The sequence below is a fragment of the Lipotes vexillifer genome, unplaced genomic scaffold, assembly GCF_000442215.2.
Source record: "Lipotes vexillifer unplaced genomic scaffold, Lipotes_vexillifer_v1.1 scaffold236, whole genome shotgun sequence".
Lineage (NCBI taxonomy): Eukaryota > Metazoa > Chordata > Mammalia > Artiodactyla > Lipotidae > Lipotes > Lipotes vexillifer.
The window spans coordinates 1,291,213-1,317,007 of NW_006773295.1; the positions used below are offsets into that span (position 1 = coordinate 1,291,213).

The 25,795-nt window shown below is 49.9% G+C and overlaps 1 protein-coding gene across 1 annotated transcript in view; it reads right to left on the reverse strand.

Moving 5' to 3' along the window:
• The window catches only part of FAM222A (family with sequence similarity 222 member A), a 26,165-nt gene extending 2,083 nt beyond the window's left edge, over positions 1–24,082 (reverse strand). The window contains exon 1 of the mRNA XM_007448221.1: positions 24,001–24,082. Within this exon, the coding sequence (XP_007448283.1) occupies positions 24,001–24,082 (82 nt within the window). The remainder of the gene's footprint in view (positions 1–24,000) is intronic.
• Between the last annotated feature and the right edge of the window lie 1,713 nt (positions 24,083–25,795).

Below are 25,795 nucleotides of genomic sequence, written 5' to 3' on the forward strand. Positions count from 1 at the left end.
CCCCCCCCCCGCCAGCACGGGAGTTACGGGGACTCTAAACCCTCCACTCCACCTGCCTGGTACCGTCGTCCATTGTATTACGTTGGCCAAAAAGTTTGTTCAGGTTTCCCGTGCCATCTTATGGAGAGGCCAGAACGAACTTTTTGGCCAACCCCAATACCACCACTCTGGTGGGTGTTCATTCCTTCCACCCCTTTACTTGTCCTCTCGGCGCCTCATCTGTAGAATGGGGTGATGATGGCCCATGGATGGCTCAGTGAGTTGCTACATGGCCTGGCGCTGGGCAAGTTGCCGCAGGTGGCTTTCATCCTGGTGCTCACCGACCCTCGTTCAACCAACAGGCAGCTGGGAAGGAGGGGTTTTGCCCCCGCTGGCTGCCCCTCCCCTCCCCAGGTCTGCCTGTCACCTGCAAGACCTGTGTGGTGGCCACTGCCTTTTTTGTGAGCTGTCAGCACGTCAGCTGAAGGGTGTACTTTGTTTATTTTATTTTATTTATTTTTTTGGCCATGCCGCACAGCTTGTGGGATCTTAGTTCCCTGGGCAGGGATTGAACCTGGTCCCTCAGTGGTGAAAGCGCGGAGTCCTAACCACTGGACCGCCAGGGAACTCCCTGAAGGGTGTACTCTGTGTGACAAGGCTGACTGTCCCCACCATCAGTGGGCATAACTGGGCCCTGCCGTGGGGTAGGCGGGTTGCCGGTGGGTAGACCCCCTTCTCCCATCCAAAGCCCCTCCCTGGTCCTAAGACATTCCTCAGTGCCGCCCAGGACGCCCTCTGGGGCGGGGAGTGGAGCAGGAGGCCCGCGTGAGGCAGACGGAGAGACCCTGGGCTTTGGAGCTGGCTGCCTAGGTGGAGTCCTGCCTGGTTGCAGGGCTGTGTGGCCCTGGGCAAGTTGTTGGCCTGGCCAAGCCTCAGTTTCCCCACCTGTGGAATGAAGATAAGGACTGTGGCAGATCTGCAGGGTGGCCTCAAGGAATGTCTGTGCCAAGGTGCCGAGCAGGGGGGTGAGACAAACAGTAGGTGATGGGAGATCGTGACCTGGATGGGCCCTTGGGTGAGGAGGACCCTACAAGGTCTCATGGGGCACTGCCTTCCTCTCGGCCCTGTGGGCACCCCTGGGACCCAACAGTGACTCCTGCGGGGGTGTGGGGGGGTGTTCACCACTCTGAGCCTCAGTTTCCTCATCTAAAATGGGGTTACACCGCTAACACTGCCTCCCAGGAGGGCTGTGAGGCTTTCATGAGTCGTGCGGTGGAGCATTAGCAGAAGTGGCACAGGGGTCTTCCTGGGAGAGGAAGGGGCAGGGCTTGTGCATGGCTGGGCCTGGCATTGTGGCGGGACACAGTGCAGACCCCACCGCCTTCCTTAGGCCTTCCCACCACATGCCCTCCTTCCCGAGCCTCACCCCTGACTCCCTGGTGGACTTAGAGCCAATCTGAGCAAAATGCATGCCGTGATGGGGGAGCCTCACCCCCAGGGCTTCAGAGGCAGCTTTCTGGAAGAAAGGGCATCCCTGCTAAAGGCAGTGGTGAAAGGAGCGAGGAGGGAGGAGAGAAACATATTTCAGCAGAAGAAACTGCACAGGCAAAGGTCCAGAGGTGAGGAAGCCTGTCCCAGTGGGAACTATAAACCAGAATAAAAGCAGAAGCCCAGAGCAGGCATGCAGGGGAGGAAGGACCACGACAGGCAGCTCAGGAGGGTGTCGGGCCAGAGCAGGGCCTCTTCGCTGTGGGGCAGTGGTTCTCAATGGTTCTGTCCTCAGGGCACACTGTTGACATCCGCAGATGAGTTCGGTTGTCATAGCTTGCAGAGAGGGTTCTACGGCAGCTAGTGGGTACGACGGGTCAGGGATGCTGCTAAACATCCTGCGATGCACAGGACAAAGATCCCACCACAGAGACCTGTCAGGCCCCTAGTGTCTGCGCCGCTATGTTGGGAGCCCTCGCCCAAGGCATCGGCAGCTGTGGAAGGTTCTAAGCAGGTGAGGGGCAGGGCAGGCCCCTGGAAGACCATTCTTCTCTGCCCTGAGGCGCAGGGATGTGGTCTGACCTGGGCAGGACAGTGGGGAGGGAAGAGGCTGGCGGCACAGAGTACCCCAAGGAGGCTGGGGCAGTGCCCCTCCATCCATGTGGCCTAACCTGGGCCAGGTGGGTGGAGCTGACACCAGGCCCCCCATCCTGACCGTGCCTGGGGCAGCCCCTCCTCCTAAGTGGCCTAAAATAAACTTGGTGTGGAGAATGGAAATGTCACTTTGGCCAACGGGGGAATCTTTCTCTGAGATTGGATTTAAGCTACATTATACAAGCAATTTCATGGGCACTTAGCGCCGCTTGGAGAGTCCCGCAAAAAAGGGGCCAGCTCTTCATTTACCAGCCATAAATCAGCAGTTGCTATAATGAGCACAAAAATGTCACTTTTATGCAATTTTACAGATGAACAAAACTGGTGAAATTAACTGTGGTAACCTACTATAGTCAGCAAAAGCGGCTGCCAGGGGAAAAAAATTATATCCATATGTATTTTTGTTCCTCTTAAACTCTCTTCCCAAGCAAGTTTCTGCCATTGTGGTGTGAAAACTCATTTGTCCTCACCATTATACTTTCATTTGGAGTTTATCTTGAGTATCCAATGAGCCACCAACTGTGAAAATGATTAAATCTACAAAATCCATCTAATGGATGGAATAAATTAGGTGCTTAAAACCTTAAGAAGAAGAAAAAAAAGAGCAATGCCTGTTTCTAGTTTCCATTCATTGAAAGAAGGGGCCCATCTGGCCCCTCTGCTGGTCAACAGGGCTCAGCCAGGGTGGGTTGGTCCCTCCAGTTTGTTGGAGCCGACGGTGGTGCCGTGACACAGAAGCCGTCCTTTGGTGAGCGCTTAGTATATGTGAGGCCCCATGCCTACAGCTTTTCTCCATGCCTCTTGTTTGGAGCACCTGACAGCTCCAAGAGGTGGGAGGTGGTCCCATTTTACAGATAAGGAAGCAGACAAGTTGTGGCACTTGGCAGGCAGCCTCCAAGATCTGTCCCCGACCCCAATGCTTCTCACCTCCTGGTATTCACGCCCTTCCACTCCACATGGGGCTGACCTGTGTGACCTGTAAGATACCGTGTAAGTGAAGGAGTGTGACTTCCAGGGCAGGGTCGCGGAAGGCTCTGTGGCCTCCTCCCCTCTTGGATCACTTGCTCTGGGGAAGCGGCCGCCTGTGAGGATGCCGGAGCAGCCGAGGGGGAGGCCCCCATAGAGGGCCACGTGCGCCTTCTCGGGGGCAGGTCTTCCAGCATGGTCAAGCCTCCAGAGGACTGCAGCCCCTGCCAACATCCGCCTGCAGCCTCACGAGAGACACGGAGCGGAGCTACTGGCTAGGTGGCTCCTGAGCTCCTGACCCACGGAAACCGTGAGAGACGGTACGTGATTACTGATGCTTTAAGCCACTAAGTTTTGGAGCAACTTGCTACACAGCAGTAGATAACTAATCCAGGCCCCCATTTTACAGAGGAGGAAATGGAAGCTTCCCGAGAACACACAGCCAGGGAGGGGCTGAGCTGGGATGTGCCTTCCATGTCATCATCACCTCACCTGCACCCCAAGGCAGGCCCCAGCTGAAGCCAGGAGACTCAGGAGGCTCCCCCTCTTCCTCCTTAGAATTAGGAGGCGGACAGTCCTCAGGAGGGACTATAGAGTCAGCCCGGAGGCTCAGAGAGGCAGGAAGTGACCCATCAGAGGGCACACGGCTGGGCAGCTCTCACGGCTGCCCTCGGCTCCCGGAGACTGCTGGCTGGCGGCCCTCGGCAGGCCTCCCCTGGACACGTGCTTGTCTCTGGGTGGGCGTGTACCAGGGTCACCCTGTTCCAAACCTGGCTTGATTGCTGCACCCCTGTGAGTCTTTGCATCTGCGGCCTCTACTGTCTCCCTTGTTCTTGAAGGGCTTTCTGCTGAGCCACCCCGGGGGCCTCAACCCCAGCCTTGTGGAACCAGCCAAGCCAGCTGTTTGCGGCAGGCTTCTACGCAGTGGCAAGGATGGGGGGGGGGCAGCGCTCACGGGGTTAATGGGCAGAGGAGGGGACCCATGGCCCTGTGGGCCCCCTGGGGAGCCCCAGGGCCCACCTTGCCTGGTTCCCCGAGTTGGCCAGGGCGCCCCAGCGAAGGTTCCATCGGCGCCTGGTGCATCGCTGCAGGCACCACGGCAGGTTCTGACTGCCCTGGGCTTGTCCTCCTGCCCCAGCAGACTGGGCTCCCTGAGCTGGCTTGTTCAGTGCTGTCCCCACTGCCCACAGGACACAGAGTAAGAACTCAGGAATGCTGCGTTGAAGGAATGACGAGGCTGTGGCTAGAAGGACCCGTCCAGCCTGGGAGCCCCTGTTCACTGCCAGTCATGACACTTGGGAGAGTTGGTCCTTGGAGGAACTAAGCCAGAGACAGGCCCATGGAGAGACGCCTCCCCGCAAGCCCGCATCCCCCGGGTGTCTCCTGAGCCCTCCCGTGTACAGGCACCGTCCTGGGCTTGGAGACTAGCAGTGGTCAAAGCAAACCAAAGTCCCCGCCCTCTCGGAGCTGACATGTAGTCGGGGGAGACAGACAATAACATGTAATGCGTCCGGCCCCACGAACAAGGAGAGAGCAGGTGTCGTAGTTTATGTCCACAATTCTCTGGCGTTCCTCCCACAAACAGCGGAGGCTAATGTTCCTTTACTTAAACATGAACTAACTAAGCGGCTCGATTCTACTGAATAGAACGCGGCAGAAGTGGCGCTGGTGACTATCATGGCTCAGTCCTGAGGGCGTATGGCTGCCTCCTGGAGCTCCAGGTGGATCTGCCTCTCAGGAGGTCCATCCCTGGAGTCGTGTCCATCCCCGCCATCATGTTCTGGGAAGCCCAGGCCACGTGGAGAGGCCATGTGTGGGTGTTTCAGCCAACGGCCGGCACGCACCACCCGATGTGTGAGGGAGCAGGCCGTCGGAAGATTCCAGCCCCGGCCCAGGTCTTCCCGCAAGGCCCCCTACCCCAGCCCCGTTCCCAGCGACATCACGGAGCAGAGACACCGACCCCATGGTGCCCTGTCTATAGTCCTGAGCGTACGACAGAGCTGTGTGAAGCCGCTGAGCTTTGGGGTGATTTGTTACGCAGCCGTAGTCATTGGGACAGCAGGGCATGGGGGACGGATAGGGATGGGATGGAAGGGCGCCTCGTTCGGACACGGCAGTCAGCGCAGAGGCTTCTCTGATAAAGCAGCTCTTCAGGACCGCGGAAGGAGGTGCGGGAGTGAGCCACGTGGATGTCTGATGGGAGAGTGGTCCCGGCAGCAGAGGCTGAGGGGAGTGGACGGGCGCGCCTGGCGCAGCGGGGCCGGCGGGGGAAGGTCATAGGAGATGGACCGGAGAGGCAGGGGGCGCACAGAGCAAACGGGCTGGGCCTTGGGGCCATTGAGAGGACCTGGGCTTTGCTCCACGGGGGAGGGTTGGGAGCAGAGGAGGGACATGACCTGATGTGGGTTTTAATGGGACCCCTAAGGCTACTGGGTGAGAAACAGGAGGAAGTCATCCCGGGAGCAGCCTGACTGTCCCTGTGAGACAGAGCACCCGGGAGGCCCCCAGCAGAAACACACCTCGCTGGGCACTAACGCTTAGGGTGTTGGAAGGCTCTGATGATGCCGGGAAGCGGGTACAGTACAGGGATGCTGAAAGAGGTCACAAAGGGGGCTGTCTGTCTTCCTCCTTCCCTCTCGAACCGACACTTGAAGGAAAAAAGCCCTGGATGCCAACAGGGGCTGGCCTGGGAAGGAGGCATATTTTATTTATTCTCTGTGCTTTTCTGTAATTGCCGGTGGCCAGCTACACCTGAGTATTGCTTTAGGGTGGGGGACAGGCACAGGCTCCCATTCCTCCCAGGGTGCTGCCTTTGATGTCTGCTTCAAAGCATCCTCCACTGCCCTTGGCCTTGAGCAGCCTGAGGCTCCCCAGCTCCCCATGTCATAGGGCAGCGTCTGCTCCTGGGCAGAGCACAGAGGGTGGTCGGCAGCCTTCTGACAAGGAATCACAGTCAAATCCCAGCTCTGCCACACACTGGCTGTGTGGCCCTAGGCAGGCCGCTGCCCTCTCTGAGCCTCGGTTTTCTCTTGTGTAAAATGGGGATGATACTGCTGTTGCTGACGTTCGAGAGTTTTTGTGAGCACTGAAAGGGTGCCTGCCTTCAGTGGGTGCCAAGGTTGTTGGTGATGAATTCACTAAAGCCCCTTCACCGCCTCCAGGCCCCCAGCTGCCTTGCTTTTCTCTGTAAAACCCTCCCGTGAGCCCCCCATTTGCATGAAGTCTTAGCTGCTCAGGGTGGCATTCAGGCCACCTGGCCTTGACCTCCCTCTGCAGCCCTCCCTCCCCACAGGCCCCTGGACGCCTGCACCGTGTCCCCGGGCCTCCTGTACACGCTGACCGCCCCTCTCTGTTGAGTGCCACCTCTGGTTCCGGCATCGCCCCAAACACCCGGGCCTCACCCCTCTGCCAGCCCCGTGGAGGCCCTGGGAGGTGGGCCCTGGGTTCCAGAAGAGGAGGATAGGCATTCAAGGGACAGGACATCGGTGAGGGTTGCAGACGCGTGGTTTGCTGACTGCTGGCGGACAGATGGGCTGCCAAGGAGCCAGAGCCCAGGTGGGGCAAGCATGGAGGTGGGCGGGGAAGGCATGCCCTGCCCTGAGGTGTTCTCTTTTGGTTTTTTGTTTTATATTTTTTGGCCACGCGGCATGTGGGATCTTACTTCCCTGACCAGGGACTGAACCCGCGCCCCCTCTGCATTAGAAGCGCAGAGTTTTAACCACTGGACCCCCAGGGAAGTCCCCAGAGGTGTTCTCTTTTGAAACAGTGTTCAGACACCAGCAGGACACACCACACAGCTGGTAGGCAGGTTGTGGCTCGTGGGCTGCCAGTTTGAGACCTCTGGTGGCAGAGAAACAATTTGTGTGCCAGGATTTGAGCCCCGGGCATCTGTGCCCCTGCTCTCAATCACTGGGCACCGTGGACACCATGGCTGGACAGGTTCTCTCAGGTTGATGCTGATGGCCTGGACACCCTGCTCGTCTAGTCAGTGTCCGTCTGTCTCTCCCGCCCCACGCCCCGAGGAGAAGTGCCCCATCTCTGGGCCCCTTCCAGTACCTAACCTGGAAGGGTGAACCTGGGGTGGGGTGGAATTGTCCATGCAGTGCCCAGCACACAGTAGGTGCCTGAATTATGTGCCGAAAGGATGAAGAGGTGTCGCTTACACCCCCTGGTCTCAGCGGAGACACGCCCCCCGGCCCCCATCCAGGCAGCCTTCCCTGCCTGCCCCCCAGCACTCCCCTGCTGTAGCTGTTGGCTTGTCTCCTGGGCTGGATTTGGAGTTGTTTGAGGGCAGGCCTTGCTCCTTCTCAGCACCCTGATGCCTAAAAGAATGTGTGGAACCATGGCAGGTGCCCGGGGAGCATCGCATGAATGATGGTGCGGGGTCTAGCGAAACTCCCCCCATGAACTGGGCTGCCCCTGCCCCCTGCCCACCCGCCATGGCCCCTGTGAAAGCCTTGTCGGGAAATGTGAAAGGCTGCCTGGCTGGCTGGCGGTGCAGGCGAGCCGTCCGCTGTCCTTAAGTTAATGTTATGGGCCTTTTACAGGTGTGTTAAATAGACGCAGTTATTAACGAGTACATTAAGCCAGTTAAAAGCAGCTCTTTGAGTGGGATTTAATGTTGCTACAGGGAGACAGGAGAGCGGGCCTCGGTGGCACCCTGCCTTCCGGAAGCTGGAGGGGTGAGACCGGGGAGAGGTGAGCAGCTCAGATTCCAACTGGAGGCAGGCCATGGCCTTTTGACGCCCAGCTCAGCCACTTGCTGGGGGTGACCTGGGGCAGCCGCTGGACGTGAGCCTCAGTTTCTCGTCTGTAAGGGGCTGAAGGGGCGGGCGCATCAGGGGTTGCCGAAGTCAGCGTGATACTCTGTACGGGCAGGCACGTGGGGCAGGTGGAGGTGGGAGGGGTGGCCAGGGCAGGACCCCAGCCCAGGATTCCTGCTCCCACGCTCCGGGCTTCTCTGTGCTGCCCCGGTGGCAGCCCCAGGTGCCCCCAGGCACCTACCTACCAGCCAGACGCCAGTCCCTGTGCGGCTGAGTGCAGCTTCCTGCGGATCCACTGGACGTCCCCACCAACCCCGCCCCCGGCAAAGTTGTTCCCTTGGTGGACCTCAGACTTTCTGACTGTAAAATGGAGCTATTGATAACTGTAGCTTTCCTAGAGGAGGGGTAGGAGAATGAAAGGTGTGCCGGGCACCGGAGCACAGCAGGTGTTTGGTGAGTATGCCATTTCCTTCTCATGTTGTCACAGGTTTTGCCTATCACCTCCTCCCTAAGGCTCAGGAAGTAGACATGATCTGTGTGGAAACGGGGCTGGGGTGGGGTGTCCAAGACAGGAGGGGCCCCTGGGCCTGGGGCCTGGCCCCAGCCCCCCAGGAGGAGCAGCCCGTATCTGCATTCCCCTTTGCTGCCCACACTCTGCCCTTGGAGGTGGCAGCCTTCTGAATGCTCAGTTAATGTGACACTAATTAGCTGGTGGCACCGGCAGAATCCCTAATGAGGCTGCCCCGGAGGGGAGGGGGGCAGGGGAAGGCGCTGGGCCGGGGCAGACGCATGGCCAGGGCAGATGCAGCTGTTCTCTGGCCTCCGCTGGGAGGGAGGCAGGGAGGGGCAGGGCGGTGGCCAGCCACCCCGACCTGCCCCCAGCCCACTGCCCCGGTGGCAGCCCCAGGGCCTTGGAGGTCAGGCCCGGGTATCACTCCAGGTGCCCCAGCTACCAGCTGGGGGTAGGGGACTGGCCCCAGCTGACAGGATGCGTGTCAGAAGGCCTGGTACATAGTGGTGCTCAGAGAAGGCTGGCTGCCTGCCTTCTAGCTCTTTCTGTGCCAGAGCAGGCAGTACAAGGTAGTGGTGGTCATTGGGCGCCGCACAAAGGGTCCTCGAGGTCATTCTCTAAGCATGTGTGTGTACACATGTCCAAGCTCACACACATGCTCAGATGCCTAGGGTCACACATGTGAGCCACGTGTGCCCAGATATTCAGGGACGTCCTGTACATGCAGAGACTGGCAGGTGTTCGCAGGCACACGTACCCGTGTCTACATCTTCCTTCCCCACCTCTGGAGCCCCAGCTGGAGCCCCGCGGCAGCCAAGGTGTCCCTCCCCGTAGGCAAGTCTGGGAACTTCAGTCCCTCCCCAGTCTGACTTTCCTGCACCTCGGTTTCCCTGACCTGCTTCCTGACTGGGCTCCGTCTCTGGGAGCCCCCCCTCACTCTCTCCCAGGACCCAGCAATGTCCATCCCCCGCCCTGGGCTTTGCCTGTGTTCCCGTCTCACCCTGCTGCATTGGCCAGGATGCACGTGGGATCTTAGTTCCCCGACCAGGGATTGAACCTGTGCCCCATGCAGTGGAAGCTCGGAGTCTTAACCACCGGACCACCAGGGAAGTAAGTCCCTGTCCCTCTGTCTTCGTGGCAGCTGTCTTTGCCCTTTGGATCTGCTGCCTCATCTCTCCCTCCTTTTGGCCATTTTCCTACTCCTGTCTGTCTCCGTCCACATCCATGCTGGTCTGACCCTCCATCCCTTCCCTTGCCCCTCCAGTCTCTGTCTCCAGTCCTTAGTCTCACCCCCTCCCACCCACCACTGGCTCCCTGCCCCTCCCCGTTGCCACATCGTGGCTTTCTATTCTGGATACTGGTCCGTTTTAAGTGCTGAAGACATCCTCTCTCAATTTGGGGGCTCATCTTGACTTTCTTTTTGGTGTATTTTGCTGAGTTTTAAATTTTATCGTGGTCCAACCTGTCTTTTCACTTGTGCATTTTTTCCCTCTCAGTTTGCAAATCCTTCCTCTCCTGAGGATGATGTTCTCTGTCATTTTCTTCAAAGAATGCTATCTGTTTTCCATGGTTTTTTTGGTCTGCCTAGAATTCCTGTTGATGTATGGTGTTGGGTAAGGCTCCAATGTCATTTACTCCATATGTATAACCAGTTGTCCCCGCACTGCATATTCATCCCCAGTGATCTGCAAGACCCAATTCATCCTAGATGGAGCTGGTAGTGCGTGGATCTATTTCTGGATGCTCTACTCCATCCCCTGGTCCCCTTTTTCCCTTTGTTAGTCCCATGGTTTCAGCCTTAAGCCATGGCAGTACTGGCCGTTATACTTCTTTTTTTTTTTTTTTAATTATTATTTATTTGGCTGAGTTGGGTCTTAGTTGCAGCACACGGGATCTTTCGTTGCAGCACGTGGGCTCAGTGGTTGTGGTGTGTGGGCTTAGCTGTCCGGCGGCATGTGGGATCTTAGTTGCCTGACCAGGGATCGTCCCCTGCATTGGAAGGCAGATTCTTAGCCACTGGACCACCAGAGAAGTCCCTGGTCCTTATACTTTTTTGTCAAAAGCACCTTGGCCATTCTTGGCCCTTTGTTCTTTCCTTGTCAACTTCCACACCAGGTTTTCAAAGTTATACACAGGATGGCCAGGATGTAGGGATTAGATTGAATTTTTTCCAGATCGAATCTCTGTTCATGCACAGGACATATGTCTAAGTTTGTTCTGGTCTTTAAAAACTGTCATTATATAAACTTAAATTTTTCTCCATAGAGGTCATTTACCTCTTTTATCAATTTATTTTAGGTCCCTTAATAAATTGTAATAGTATCATAACTTAGATAAAATGGACAATTCCTACATAGACACAAACTACCAAAACTGACTTAAGAAGAAATAGAAAATCTGAATAGACCTATAACAAATAAAGATATTAAATTAGTGATCAAAACATCTACCCACAAAGAAAAGCCCAGGCCTAGAAGGCTTCACTGTTGAATTCTATAGAACATTTAAAGAAGAATTAATGCCAATTATTCCACAAACTCTTCTAAAAAAGAGACTAGGAGGGAACACTTGCAAACTAATTCTGTGAGACCAGTATTACCCCAATGTCAAAACCAGACAAAGACACCACAAAATAACTATAGACTAATATCACTTATGAATATGTACTCGGTCCTCCGTATCCACAGGTTCTGCATCCATGGATTCAACTGAGGACCAAAAATTCCAAAAAGCAAAACTTGAATTTGCTGTGCACCAGCAACTATTTTCTTAGCATTTACATCATATTTACAGCTATCTACATATAATTTACATTATATTTACAACTATTTACATAGTATTTACATTGTACTAGGTATAAGTAATCTAGAGATGATCTAAAGTATATGCAGGGGAATTCCCTGGTGGTCCAGTGGTTAGAACCCCACGCTTTCACTGCTGAGGGCCGGGGTTCAGTCCCTGGTCGGGGAGCTAAGATCCCACAGGCCACGCGGGGCGACCAAAAAAAGAAAAAAGGATATGCATAGATTATACGCAAATACTATGCCATTTAATGTATCAATATAAGAGATCTGAGTATCTGTGGATTTTTGTATCCAACGCTGGGGGCCGGGGGGGAGTCTTGGAGCCAATCTCCCATGGATACCATGACTGTACATGCAAAAATCAACAAAATACTAGCAAACTTAATCCAGTAATATATAAAAAGCATTATACACCATGACCGAGTGGGACTTATCCCAGGAATACAAAGTTGGCTTAACATCCAAAACTCAATTAATGTAATACACTATATAGATAGAATAAAGGACAACTACCACATGGTCATCTCAGTGGATGCAAAAAAGCATCTGATGTAACCTAAGGTACCTTCATGATAAAACATTCAACAAACTAGGATAGAAGGGAACTTCCTCAACTTGAGAAAGAGTATTTAGGAAAAATCCACAGATTATGTCACATTTAATGGTGAAAGACCGAATGCTTTCCCTCAAAAATTAGGAATAAGATTTCCACTTCTATTCAACATTGTACTAAAGATTCTGGCCAGGGCGATTAGACAAGAAAAAGATAAAAGTCATTCACATAAAAAGCAAGAAATAAAACCATCTCTTTTCATAGATGACATAATCTTGCACATAGAAAATCATATGAGGGCTTCCCTGATGGCTCAGTGGTTAAGAATCCACCTGCCAATGCAGGGGAAATGGGTTCAAGCCCTGGTCCAGGAAGACCCCACATGCCGCGGAGCAACCAAGCCTGTGCGCCACAACTACTGAGCCTGCACTCTAGAGCCTGCAAGCCACAACTACTGAGCCCATGTGCCACAACTACTGAAGCCCGCGTGCCTACAGTCCGTGCTCCGCAGCAAGAGAAGTCACTGCAACGAGAAGCCCGTGCACTGCAATGAAGACCCAATGCAGCCAAAAAAAAATAAATAGATAAATAAGTTTATAAAAAAAAAAAGAAAATCCTATGAAATTCACTAAAAAAACTATTAGAATAAACAAGTTCAGCAAGTTTGCAGGATCAATACACAGAAATCAGCTGTATTTCTGTACATGCACAATGAACGGTCCAAAACAAAATTAAGAAAATGATTGCATATACAAGAGCATCAAAAAATAAAACTTAGAAGTAAGTTTAACAAAAGAGCAAAAGTTACAATCTGAAAAAAAAAAATTTCAAAGAAATTAAAGAAGATTTAAATAAATGGAAAGACATCAGACATTCATGGATTAGAAGACTTAATATCAAGATGATAATATTCCATAAACTGGTGTATAGATCCAACACAGTCCCTATCAAAATCCCAGATGGCTTCTTTGCAGAAATTCACAAGCTGATCCTAAAATTCACGGGACCCAGAAGACCCAATACAATCTTGAAAAACAACAAAGTTGGAGGATTCACAATTTCTGATTTCATGACTTACTACAAAGCTACAGTAATCATGACAGTGTGGTACTGGGATAAGGAAAAACACGTAGATCCAAAGAATTGAGAATCCAGAAATAAGCCCTCACATTTATGGTAAACTGATTTTTGCCAAGGGAGCCAAACAATTCAATGGGGAAAGATTGGTTTCTTCAACAAATGGTGCTGGAACAAGATAACCACACGCGAAAGAATGAAGATGGACCTTTCTTCACACCATACACAAAAGTTAACTCAAAATGGATCACAGACCTAAAAGTAAGAGCTAAAATTAGAAAACTCTTAGGCAAAAGCATAGGAGTAAATTTTTCTCCTTAATGTAGGGTTAAGCAAAGCCTTTTTAGATACAACACCAAAAGCACAAGTGAAAAAAAATTAAAACCTTTTGTACTTCAAAGGACACCATGAAGAAAGTGATAAAGGCAGCCCTAGAATGGGAGAAAATATTTGTGAATCATGAATCTGATAAGGAACTTGTATCTAGAATATATAAAGAACATTTACAACTTAATAAAAAGCCCGATTTAAAAATGGGCCAAAGAGCAGAGTAGACATTTTTTCAAAGAAGATATACAAAGGCCAATGTGCACATAAAAAGATGCTCAACATCCTTAGCCATTAGGGAAATGCAAATCAAAACTACAGTGATACCACTTCATATGCACTAGGATGGCTGGAATCAAAAAGATGACAAGTTCTGGTAAGATGTGGAGACATTGGGACCCTCATACACTGCTGGTGGGAATGTCAAATGGCGCAGCTGCTTTGGAAACCAATTTGGCAGGTAGGTCCTCAAAAAAGTAAGCAATTACCATGTGACCCAGCAATTCCACTCCTAGGTGCATATGCAAGAGAAGTGCAAACATACGCCCACACTGAAAATTATATACAAATGTTCACAGCATTATTCATAAGTGCCAACAATGTGGAGATGAACCAAATGTCCATCAGTTGATACGTAGATAAACAAAACATGGCGTATCCATACAATGGAATATTATTCGGCACTAATGAGGAAGAAGTACTGATGCATATGCTACAACATGAACCTTGGAAACATTAAGTTAAAAAAGCCATACATAAAAGGCCACATATTACATGATTTCATTTTTATGAAATATCCAAAGTCGGTAAATCTAGAGAGACAGAAAGTAGTTGAGTGGTTGCCTAGGGCTGTGAGGGGGCTGAGGGATAGCTGGGCAGTGACTGCTATTGGGTATGGGGTTTCTTTTGGGGGTGAGGAGAAAATGGTCTGGAAGTTCATAATTGGTGATGGTTGGATAACTGTGAATTTATGCTAGAAAGAATTCACTAGTATACTTTTTTTTTTTTTTTTTTTTTTGGGGGTCCGCGGGCCTCTCACTGTTGTGGCCTCTCTTGTTGCGGAGCACAGGCTCCTGACGCGCAGGCTCAGTAGTTGTGGCCCATGGGCCTAGCTGCTCCGCGGCATGTGGGATCCTCCCAGACCAGGGCTTGAACCCGTGTCCCCTGCATTAGCAGGCAGATTCTCAACCTTCCCGGACCGGGGCACGAACCCGTGTCCCCTGCATCGGCAGGCGGACTCTCAACCACTGCGTCACCAGGGAAGCCCCACTAGTATACTTTTAATTGGTGAGTTGTATAGTCCCTTTTACCATACATGTAAAACTGTCCCCACCCCCAACTGAAATAGTGTCTTTTTGTAATACACATTTTCCAACTCTTTGTTATAGATACAGAGCTGGCAAACTACCATCTGCAGGCCAAATGTGGTGTGCAACCTGCTTTTGTAAATAAAGTTTTATTGGAACCCAGCCATGCACACTCATTTCTGTGTGTCTGTGGCAGTTTTCGCACCACAACGCCGCAGAGCTGAGTAGTTAAAATAGACACTGTGTGGCCTGTGAGGCCGAATACTGGCTCTTTACAGAAGTTTGCCCACTTCTGCTGCAGAGGAATGAAATTGCATTTGTATGTTGATATTTTTTTTTTAATTTTTTCTATTATTCCACTTTTATTTTTTAAAAACTTTGTTGAAATGTAGTGGATTTACAATGTTGTGTTAGTTTCAGGTGTATAGCAAAGTGATTCAGTTATGCATTCAGTAAATCTCTTTTAGATTCTTTTCTATTATAGGTTATTACAAGATATTGAGTATAGTGCCCTGTGCTGTGCAGTAGCTCCTTGTTGGTTCTCTACTTTATGTATTGTATGTTGATGTTCTGTCTGCGAATCTTGCTGAATTCTTGTTCTCTTGAGGTTTCTATGTAGACAGTCTGACTTCCTTCTAATCCTTAAAACTTGTTATTTATTATCCCCTGTCTTAATGAGATGGCCAGGACCTCTGTACAGTGTGGGAAGTCAGTGATTTGGGTCTCTGTCCTCCTCTGATTTTATCAACCCTTGGGTTGGTTTGTGGTGGATTGTGGTTGTATTCTCCGTAATAGAAGATGGAAGTTGCCTGCCATCCTAGTTTGCTAAGAGCTTATTTTTATTCATTCAATCGTAAAAGGAGGCTAACTCCATCCGGACCTGTCCTGGCCGTCACCTCTGGGCGTCTCTCCTCTCCTGGGCTCGGTTCCGAGGCGGGGGTGGCCCTGGACCATCCCTCCATCCCCGGGGCTGTGCTCAGCAACAGCTCTGTAATTGAATCTGCGGTGTGGCCAGCGGTGGGTTTTTAATTTTATTGGAATTTTAAATTGCTTTGTTTCTTCCTTATTTTATTAGTGTTAGTGGAAGCAGCTGCACCTGCAGGAAAGCTTGTGGGGCTACGGCCCGCAGGGGCAATGGCGCCAGCCTTTGGGGTTGGGGGCACTGGGCAGGAGTCAGGTGAGGAGGGGTGGGCGTTGGGGAGAGGCTTCATCTGTGAAGATGCGAGGGATGGGCTGGGGAACCTCTTATCCCTTTGTGGGTATGGGTGTGGGGAAAGGGGTCCTGCCCTCTGGGGGAGATGGGGGCAGGTAAAGGGTTTGAGTCTGCTGCCAGGCCCTGGGGATCCTCCCCTTTTCTTCTTATTCCCACGTCACAGTGGAGGAAACTAAGGCCTAGAGAGGGCCAGTCCCTCATTTGCCCAAGACCACACATACATCCCATTCAGGGCACAGCCAGGATTTGACCCCCAGGCCATCTGGTCTCAAAGCCTGTGTTCTGGGGGCTCCTGGGGAGGAGGGCAGGGCAGTCACTGAACCCTCACTCAATCCTCATCTTCAGGGGACCAGCCTGAGGCACAGAGAGGCTGCGTCCCTCACTCAGGGTCCGGCAGAGCGAGGGTGGACGCTCACACCAGTCTCCTAGGGTAGCTGCCATGGCCCCTCCCTCCCTGGATGACAGGTCCCTGAGTCTACCCCTGCACCAGCCAAGCCCCCATGGTGCCTCTCTGCCTGGCCCGTACTTTTAGCGGTGTGTGACTCAAAGTTTGTGCATCAAAACCATGATGAGAAAGTCAAACATTTATTAGGGGCACGGTCCTGAGCAGCTGAGAAGAACAGGCTTCTGTCCCAGGGATGGGTGGGTCCTGTATGGGACCCAGGGACTCTACCCAGCTGGGAGTAGCCCAAGATCTTAGGCCTGAGGTAGGGAAGGGGGATGGACTTTGCCTCCTGCCACATCTTTTTCCCTTTCTTTTTCTCCAGGTCACTTTCTCCGGTTAGCTGGAACAGGCTACTGGGCTCCTGGACATGTGGCTGCCCGCGCCCCCGGCTCGGCCACCTGCCTGACCTCAGGTCCTAGAGAGGTAAACTGCAGCCATTTCTGGTTCACTGACTACGTTCTGGGCGCTTGTGGAGGTCAGTCCTCGTGCAGCCCAGTGTAGTCAGGCAGCTCTGATCCCATTTCACAGGAAGAAGACGGAGGGGGGCTCAGACCAGGCCACGTCTTCTCCCCACCGGGTTTTTGACATTATCATCACAGATGGTCAGAGCTGGATGGCTTCTTAAGTCCATCTGATCTGACCCCTTGCTTTACAGAAGGGAGAATGCAGGCCCCAGGAGGCCAACTGACTCATCCAAGGTCACGCTACATGTGGCCCAGTCGAGACCTTTCTCCCTTAGTGAGAAACAGCACAGCCCGAGGTCTGGTCACAGAGCTCAGGGCCAGCCCTTCCTGTCTCGGTTCTGCCTGGGGGCCACAGGGACAAGAGGGTCAGCCTAGGCCTGACTGCCCGGGAGTCTTTCCACGCCTTGACCAGGCAGCAGGGCACCCAATTCAATTTGCTTATCTCCCTTCTTGCCACCCTCTCTCCTGTGCTCTTCAGTTACAGGCAGAGTCAGTGTCTTTTCCAGTAAGTGCAAAGATGTCAAAGGGTCTGAGTGGGCAGGGGAAGCAGGACATCCTTGGTGGCCCTCCACATTCTCTAGTTCCGGCCTTGGAGCAGGAAGGAAGGACTGGCCCAGGTCATTGTGCCCAGCCCTTATCTCCAGCCAGTTGGCAGCAGAGGGCAAGGCAGGAAGCACTGGCACCTGGACAGTGGCAATCAGAGGTTAAAATGCACAGATCCTTTAAGCCAGCAAGCCTATCCCGGAAGAATTTTTTGCGCAGGTATACGTACATGTACGAAGTTGATGTTCATTACAGCACCGTTCAGAATAGCAAGAGACTAGAAACAACCTAAACGTCCATCAACAGGGAGATGGTTAAAGTGTTATATTCATCTGTACAATGGAATACGAGGGTACTCTTTCTGTCAGGTGAGGAATAATCTCCAAGACACATCGGTAAGAAAAAAGGCAAGGAGCTGAGAAGTATGTTGGGGTGCAAATGTTTACATAAAAGGTATTTACTGCCCCTCCTACGTGCATGCATTTTTCAGGAGGGTATTTAAGAAACTGCTAATGCTGGTTTCCTCTGGGAAGGAGAGTTATTTTTCACTGTAAATTCTTCTGCCTTCTGAATTATGTGCCACGGACAATCTATTCAGTGAAGTATCTAACTTTATAAAAGAGAACGTGTTCTCCCTGGAGGCCATGTAAGGAGGGAAGGGGGCTGTGCATGAAAAACATTTTTCCTTGAAACCGAAGGCCCTTCCAGATTATCTGTCATTGTTCTATTTTTGATGAGGCAGACATGTATTCTGTAAACCCCTATCTCTGAAAGAACACCATCAGAGGACCTTCAGTTCTGAGGACGTTGATATAACATCTTAGGTCCCCCTTGTCTTTCTGGAAATACCCTCCAGAGGCAAGTAATCAAAATTGAACCAGCACAGGACCTAATCAAAATATATAAGAAAAAGGGAAGGAAAGGCAAATTATAAGTAATGGTTGGCAAATAAACACTTCCCATCAGAAAAATGTGGCCACAGAAGAGATGAAGATTATGGCCAAATATTTCATTGTGAAGGAAACAATGTAGTAAGCAATTGTTTCCATAAAGCAGAAATGCAAAGAGTAGGAGGAAAAAACTTATCATAAAAGGAGAAATGGAATGAGCACAGGCAGAAAAAAAAAAGAAGTCATAGAAAACAGGATGAAAAGCGATCAAAATGAAAGGGAAATAGGGAGTCAGAAAGGCGTAATTAGAAGAGGGTACATAGGGAAGATGGGCAAAAGACAGCCAATCTATGCTTAACTAGAGTCCCCAAAAGAAGGAAAGTGAAATAATACAAGCCTCGGATCTGCCTGTCGAAAGGCACAGACTGTTCCAGGAGAAACAGACTCTGAAGGGTCAACCCCAAGACACAGGCTAGTAAAGTAATGGCATGAAAGATGTGGAAAGGTCAAAATGAAATATAAAGGAGGAGGGCTCAGGCTTCAACTTCTCCATGGCAACATTCAACATTAGAAAAGAACAGAACAAGGTCTACAAAAATCCTTAAGGAAACAAAGTGACCCAGGAATTATTTTTTTTGCTCATTCAAGTAGAAAGTCGACAGACCATTCTGAATGTGCAGGAATTCCAGGAGTGTTGTTCACAGGAGGCCTTAAGCCGTAGACTAGAGGGCGACTTCAGATGGTGGGAAAATAAGGCAAAAGAACTGGTGATGAGCATGGACCCTGTTTATCTAGGAGACTGAGATGGATAGAACTGTGGGAGCGTGGTGATGTAACCGGATGTTAACATCACAAGCCCTAGGAGTAAAGTAATGGTGTCACTAAGAAGAGAGGGGATGGGGAAAGAGGGGAACAGTAGTATAAGTACACAGGTGTCCTCATTTTTAATAGCTGGGATCAAAAGATATTTAAAGCTGATGTCAGTTAATAGAGGTTTAAAAGGATGAAGTGAACGCTGAGAAAGTGCTGTAGGGAGAAAAAGGAAATACACTAATTTCATCATTTTGTTCATTTTAGGGTAGATGGAATAGATGCTGTTACAAAGAGATAAAAAATTAGGGGATTATTTAATGCTACACCACTCGAACAAGAACACCAGCCTTCCCTATGATTAGTAGGTACACAAAGCAGAGAACTTAGATCACACAGGGAAAGACTTTTCAAAGCAATTAAAACAAAGCACAGCATGACTGAACTAATACCAGACATCTGTTATATCAATAAATGTAAATGGCCTAAACTCTATTAAAAACTTTTTAAAAGGCATTCAGATTGGATCACAAAGCTTAATTCAACTCTATATTATACGAGTCACATCTAAACAAAGTAATTCAGAAAGGTTGAAATAAAAGGACTGGCAAAGGTTTCAAGAAAAATGTGAATTAAAAAAGCATCTTAATAGGCAGTTACCATCTTAATAGATAAGATTGAATCCAGGCCAAAAGTATTAAATACAGCCGAGGAGGATGCAATTCACTATGGAGATTTAAGGTACTAATTAATACCCGTGCATTAAATTCCATTGCATCTTGGATACACAAGACCTAACTAATGTAATTAACAGGGTAGATATAACTGGTTAACACCAGACTCTGAATCCCAGAAACAAAGGCACGTCTTTTCAAATTCCCATAAAAAGTCACAAAACTCACAAAAATCACCAGAGATTATATCACAAAGGAAACTTCACTAAAGTCCAAAAAAGTATAAATCATAGATAGCATTCTCTGATTATAATGCAATAGAACTGGAAATAACAAAACACAAAGGCACCTACTACCTGGGTGGACAGATGGAACTCAAATGAGCCTGAAGCCAAAGAAGAAGAAATCAAAGCCAAAGTTATCTAGAAAATACTGATACTAAAAATACATGCTGGAACCTACAGGATACAACTAAAGCAGTGCTGAGATAATTCACAGCCTTAATTTACCTTTTTTTCTTATTTAGCAGTATAAAGATTTAAGCCTCTCAAGACATTTTTTAAAAAGGAAAGCAGGAAGAAGATTTTAATGAAGATAAATGCATAAATGAATGAATTAGGAACCAGAAAAGGGTAATTACTAATAAATGGATCCTAAAGATGGTTCTTTGGGAAAGGGGGGTAGACAACCTCATTAGCTAACTAACCTAATCAAGAAAATGCGGAGGGGAGCACACACAAAATATACAATGTAAGAAACAAGGGTGAAGTAATCACTTAAAAGAATTTATTTTGTGCAACCTCATGCAAATAAATTAAAAAACCTGGATAAGATGGGTACTTTTCTAGAGAAACATAATTTACCAAACTCATTCAAGAACAATTAGATCAATCATTACAGAAGAAATAGAGAACATTATCTCAGAGTTACCCAGCCCTCCATCTCCCGAATAAATACACTAGCCCAGACTGCTTCATGAAGGATCAAACAATCTTTAAAGAACAGATAATCCATTTCTACCTAAGCTCTTATAAAGCACAGAGGAAGAAGGAAAGCCTCCATGGTCTTTATGAAGCAAATGTAACACTGATAGCAAAACCCAACAAACACTGTTCCAAAAAAAGAAAACCAAAGACTATTCTCACTGATGAAATTGAGGCAAAACTCCTAAACAAAATATAAAATCCAATTCTATGGTATGTTATAATGTAATATTTATTGTGACCAAGTGGGAACCAACCAGGAATGCAAGGATGGTTCAATATAAAGAAATCTGTATAATTATTCATATTAACAGAACAAAGAAAAAACCCATATGATCAGTTTCACAGATGTTGAAAAGTCATTTGGTAAAGTTCAGATTCCATTCTTGATTTTTAAAGTTCTCAATAAAATAGAAATAGATGGACACTTCTTTAACCTGATAAAATATCTGCCCCTAAACCAGCATGCTGTGTAATGAGGAAATCCTAGAAGCTTCTCAAGGGCAAAGACAAAGCAAGAATGTCTACTGTCACCACTATTATTTTTCACTGTGCCAGGGACAGTAGACAACACTACTAAATAAGACAAAGAAATCAAGGTATAAAACTTGCAAGGGGCTTCCCTAGTGGTGCAGTGGTTAAGAATCCACCTGCCAATGTAGGGGACACGGATTCGAGCTCTGGTCCAGGAAGATCCCACATGCCGCGGAGCAGCTGAGCCCGTGCGCCACAACTACTGAGCCTGCACTCTAGAGCCCGTGAGCCACAACTACTGAGCCCGTGTGCCACAACTGCTGAAGCTCGTGAGCCTAGAGCCTGTGCTCCGCAACGGGAGAAGCCATCGCAATGGGAAGCCTGCGTACCACAACGATGAGTAGCCTCCGCTCGCCGCAACTAGAGAGAGCCCACGTGCAGCAACGAAGACCCAAGGCAGCCAAAAATAAAAATAAATAAATTTATCAACAACAAAAAAATTAACTTTCCAGAGGAAGGAAACTTTAAAAATGTGCAAGATCTAAATGAAGAAAATACTAAAACATTCCTGAGGGACACAAAAGAAAGTCTGAACAAACAGAAAGGTATAGATCATGTTATTGGAGGGAAAGACATCATTATAAAAATGTCATTTCTTCCTAATTTATAAATTGCGTGCAATCCCAGTAAAAACCCAAACAGGATTTTGTTCTTACCTAGATAAGTTGATTCTACAGTCCAGACAGAAAACTAATGGAACAGCCAAGGAATTTCTGCATAAGAGGATGGTGAATAACAAGCAAGAAGCACCAGCAAATATTAAAATGTTTTATACACATGCTTACAGCATGGATGAACCCTGAAAACACTATGCAGAGGGAAAGAAGCCAGTCACAAAAGGCCACATACTGTATGAGTCCCTTCCTAGGAAAGTCCAAAACAGGGGCATCTATAGAGAAGCGAGGAGCCGGGGGATGAGGGAGTGGGTAAGGGATTTCTTCTGAGGTGATAAAAATGCTCTAAAATGAACTGTGGTGATGGATGCAAAGTTCTGTAAATACACTAAAACCACTGAACGGTACACTTCAAATGGGTGGATTGTGTGGTACGTGAATAGTATCTCAATAAAGCCATTAAAAATGTTTAAATGTGTTATAATGCTACAATAATGAAAACTGTATTGCACTGATATTTGAATACACTTGCATCCATACCCCACACTTTGCACCAGATAAATTATCAAATAATCAAAGATCGTTTATTTTCAAAATTAAACCAGAGAAGAACTAGAAGAATCCCTGGGGACACCTTTTTTTGTTTGTTTTTTTTAAAATCTCAGCATGAGAAAGGACATTCTAAGTATGACACAAAATCCAAAGGCCATACTTCAAAAAACTCCTCCATGGCAGAATCAAAGACAAGTGACAATTTGGGGGAAACATCTGCAATTCATATGACAGACAGAAGTCTAATTCCATCATATACAAAGAGCTCCTATAAATTAATAAGGACAAAACCCAATGAGAAAAATAGATCAAGAAGATGAACAGATAAGTCAGTCAAACCACATCCGTCAAAATTACAAAAGCACATACCTTCGACCCGGTATTTCTTCTTGTAGAAATTTATGCTGTAGTTTTATTCACACCTTTGTGACACATACACAGTGAGAGAGTTTGTTGCTGCATTGCTTGTAATGGCAACAGGTTGGGTATGGTTCTTAGGGGACTGGTCAAATAAATTATGGATCATCCGTGCTATGAAAAACTATATGGCAAAAGAATGAGGAAGCTCTTTAGAGGCTGACATATAGGATATACTGCTAAGTGAAAAAGTGAGGGGCAGGACAGTGGATAAAATATGTATATACACACATATTTGCTGGGATGTGCATAAAACGTCTTCTGAGAGGACACACAACAGCGGGGAGAGGACGAGTTTAACTCTATACCATTCCTTTTGAATACTGGACCACGTGAGTATATTACCATGTCTGAAGATAAAATACATATTAAAAAAGCAAAAAGCAACAACGTAAACACTATGGTAAATGGCAACCACTCCTGCACTATAGGACAGAGGCAATAGGAAAGGGTGGGGACTGTGGTGAACTGGAGATGGGTGTCCCCTTTAAAGAGGCAATAGTTACATTCTAACCAATAGCTACAGGACAGGAACACAGGCCTATGTTACCAGATCCTCTGATTTGTGTTCAAGACACAGTACATCCAGATTTTTATACAAATCTCCCCGTTTTTAAATGTGTCTAAATACTTGGGGGAAAAAAAAACCCCAAACAACCTATGGTGGTTAAAAATAATCAGATCAGAGGGTTTGGGAGCCCCGTCCTGGATGGTAAAGGAGGACAGACCCTTAGAGGTTACCAAGTCCAGCTCCCTAATGGCCCAGAGAGGGAAAAGACATGCCCAAGATCGCCCAGCAATTCAGGCTGCAAGCTGGGATCCCGTTCAGGACTACAGTGAACTTTTGAACAACGTGGTGGTTAATTCAGGCATAACTTACAGTTGGCCCCGCGTATCCTCGGTTCCTCCGTATCTGCGGATTCAACCAACCATGGACCCTGTAGTACTGTGCTATTCACTACTGAAAGGGATCCACCTAGAAGTGGACCTGCACAGTTCAAACCTACATTGTTTAAGGGCCGGCTGTGTTTGCTTCCCCATTATCCTCTCTGCTGATGCAGAGGGAGACAGGACACACAGTCAGGTCACAGAAGAAGTGCTGGGGTCAGGGCCATGGTGCTGGTAGTGGTCAGAGAAGGCTGCTGGGGAGGAGGCCACGCCCAGTGGGGGTCAGCCAGACCAAGGGAGTGGGGAGGGACCCCAGGGAGGCAGCACAGCCTGGGCAAAGGCCTGGGAGAACACGGACGGTCCAAAGCAGGATGGTGGTGGACAGATGTGCCAGAGCGTGGACGGCTTTCCCCGCCTGGGAGCTGCCCTGCGAGGGCCCGAGGTGGGGAAAGCTTGGTGTGTCCAGGAGAGAGGCAGCCCCGTGGACTCGGGGTGGGCAGAGGAAGGGGCGGGGCTAGGGCCAAAAGGAGGGCGTGTCACTCACACTTGCGCAGCTCCAGGCTCTTGGTCGGGCAGGCCAGGTGTTGGCCCGGGGCGTTCTGGGTCCTCTGCAGGCAGGCCAGCATGGCTGAGCTGGGGGCCTGTGGCAGGGGGGACGTGCTCTGCGGCAGGGGCCCTGTGAGGAGGGAGAGGAGGCGCTGGTCACCGGGACTGCTCTGTGCCCACCTCCCCCCTCCCCGTCCAGCCCTGCTCACTGTGTGGGCCGCCTCCTCCAGGGGGCTCCTGCTCAGACCCTCTCCCCCTCCGTGTTCCCCCAGCAGGCCGTCCTTCCAGGGGTGGTGGCCTCCAGCTCTCTTGTAACCGCCTGCCAGCAAATCCATACCAACCTCCCTGCCCCCCACCTTCAGCCTTGAGCTCATCAAGGGCAAAGACCCCACCTGGTCATCTTGGGAACCAACATAGAAAGGGTGCCTGGGAACGGCCAGTGGGCGAATGGGTGTCCCCACTTATTCAGGTGATGGTCTGCCCTCACCCCCGGCCTGGAGACTTCTCACAGCGCCCCTGGAGGGGAGGTGCCCGGGATGGTGTCCCCGGGAGAACCAGAGGTGACCTGTGCTGAGCCCTGAGCCCAGGCCCCGAGGGCCACCACGGCCCCCTGACCGAGTTCCCTACCCCGAACGGAAAGGGCAGGGCCACCCAGGGCAGCTCTGCTAGGCTGGGGCGAGGTCCCCCATGGGCAGCAGCTCAGATGTGGCTCCAGACAGGTCCACGTGTGCTCACTCACCCCGATTCACACAGAAACGAGCATCTTTATCTTCACAGAACCCACTTTTCCGAGAACCCGGAGCCCCCGAGGGGCAGGGTGACACAGCCTGCCCTGGATGGATGGGGAGAGGGTGGGAGGTCTCCTGCCAGGGTCAGGGTAAGGAGAAGGCGGGCTCAACCCCGGACACTACTGATGTCCACCCAGCCCGGGCGCCCCATGCCCACCCTGTCCTGCTCCCAGGCCACCGCCACTGCCAAGGCCTGAGCCACCAAGCTGGGCTGGGTTGAAAAAAGAAGAAAGTGGAGGGGAGGGTGTGTTGAAGGGGGAAAAAAGAGAAGTTATTTAACACTAAACAGGTGTCTGGAGCCCTAAATTCTGCCACTTTCTTCTAATAATGAAGTATTCATGAGGAAAAGCCTTTTTTCACTACTTTCTTAAGATACTAATTTCACAACAAGCTCCTTGTTACGGTGCAATTATTCCAATCTTGTATTTCCCCGAGACGGGTGCAGCCTCCTGTCTGTCCTGGACTCCCGGTAAATGAAAGACAATCACGTACCCACCTTTCATTATGCTCTATTTTACTTTCAGCAAAGGTAGCCTGAAAGAAATGATTTACTCTGAAAGGGACTTTTATTCAGTTTCAAAACCAATTTTCTCCTATTACTGTCTCAGAAAAAAAAAAGAGAGAGAGAAAGTGGGGGGTGGATGGGGGAGGGTCGGTGGTTCTCATGCGCCACGCGCCCAGTCGCCAGCCTTAATGCAGCGATGCAATGAAAGATCTGGTATCCGCTTCCTGGCTTTGATTTCTGGTAATTTTAAAATATGCCATTACAATCAGGCAGAAATTCTACAGTTTAAAAAGGGAATGAAGTAGGGCTGTTGCAGGGATGAGAGCCCTTGACCGCGGGAATGAGGCGCCGCTCCCCGGGGACGCGGACAGCGGGAGCGGGCCGTGCTGGGGCCCTTTGGGACACACCCGCACACATGGGGGCAGCCGGCCCCCCTGGACACCCGGGGACGCGTGGACATGCCGCCCGCCATGCTGGGCGTCCACATGCATCCCGGACAT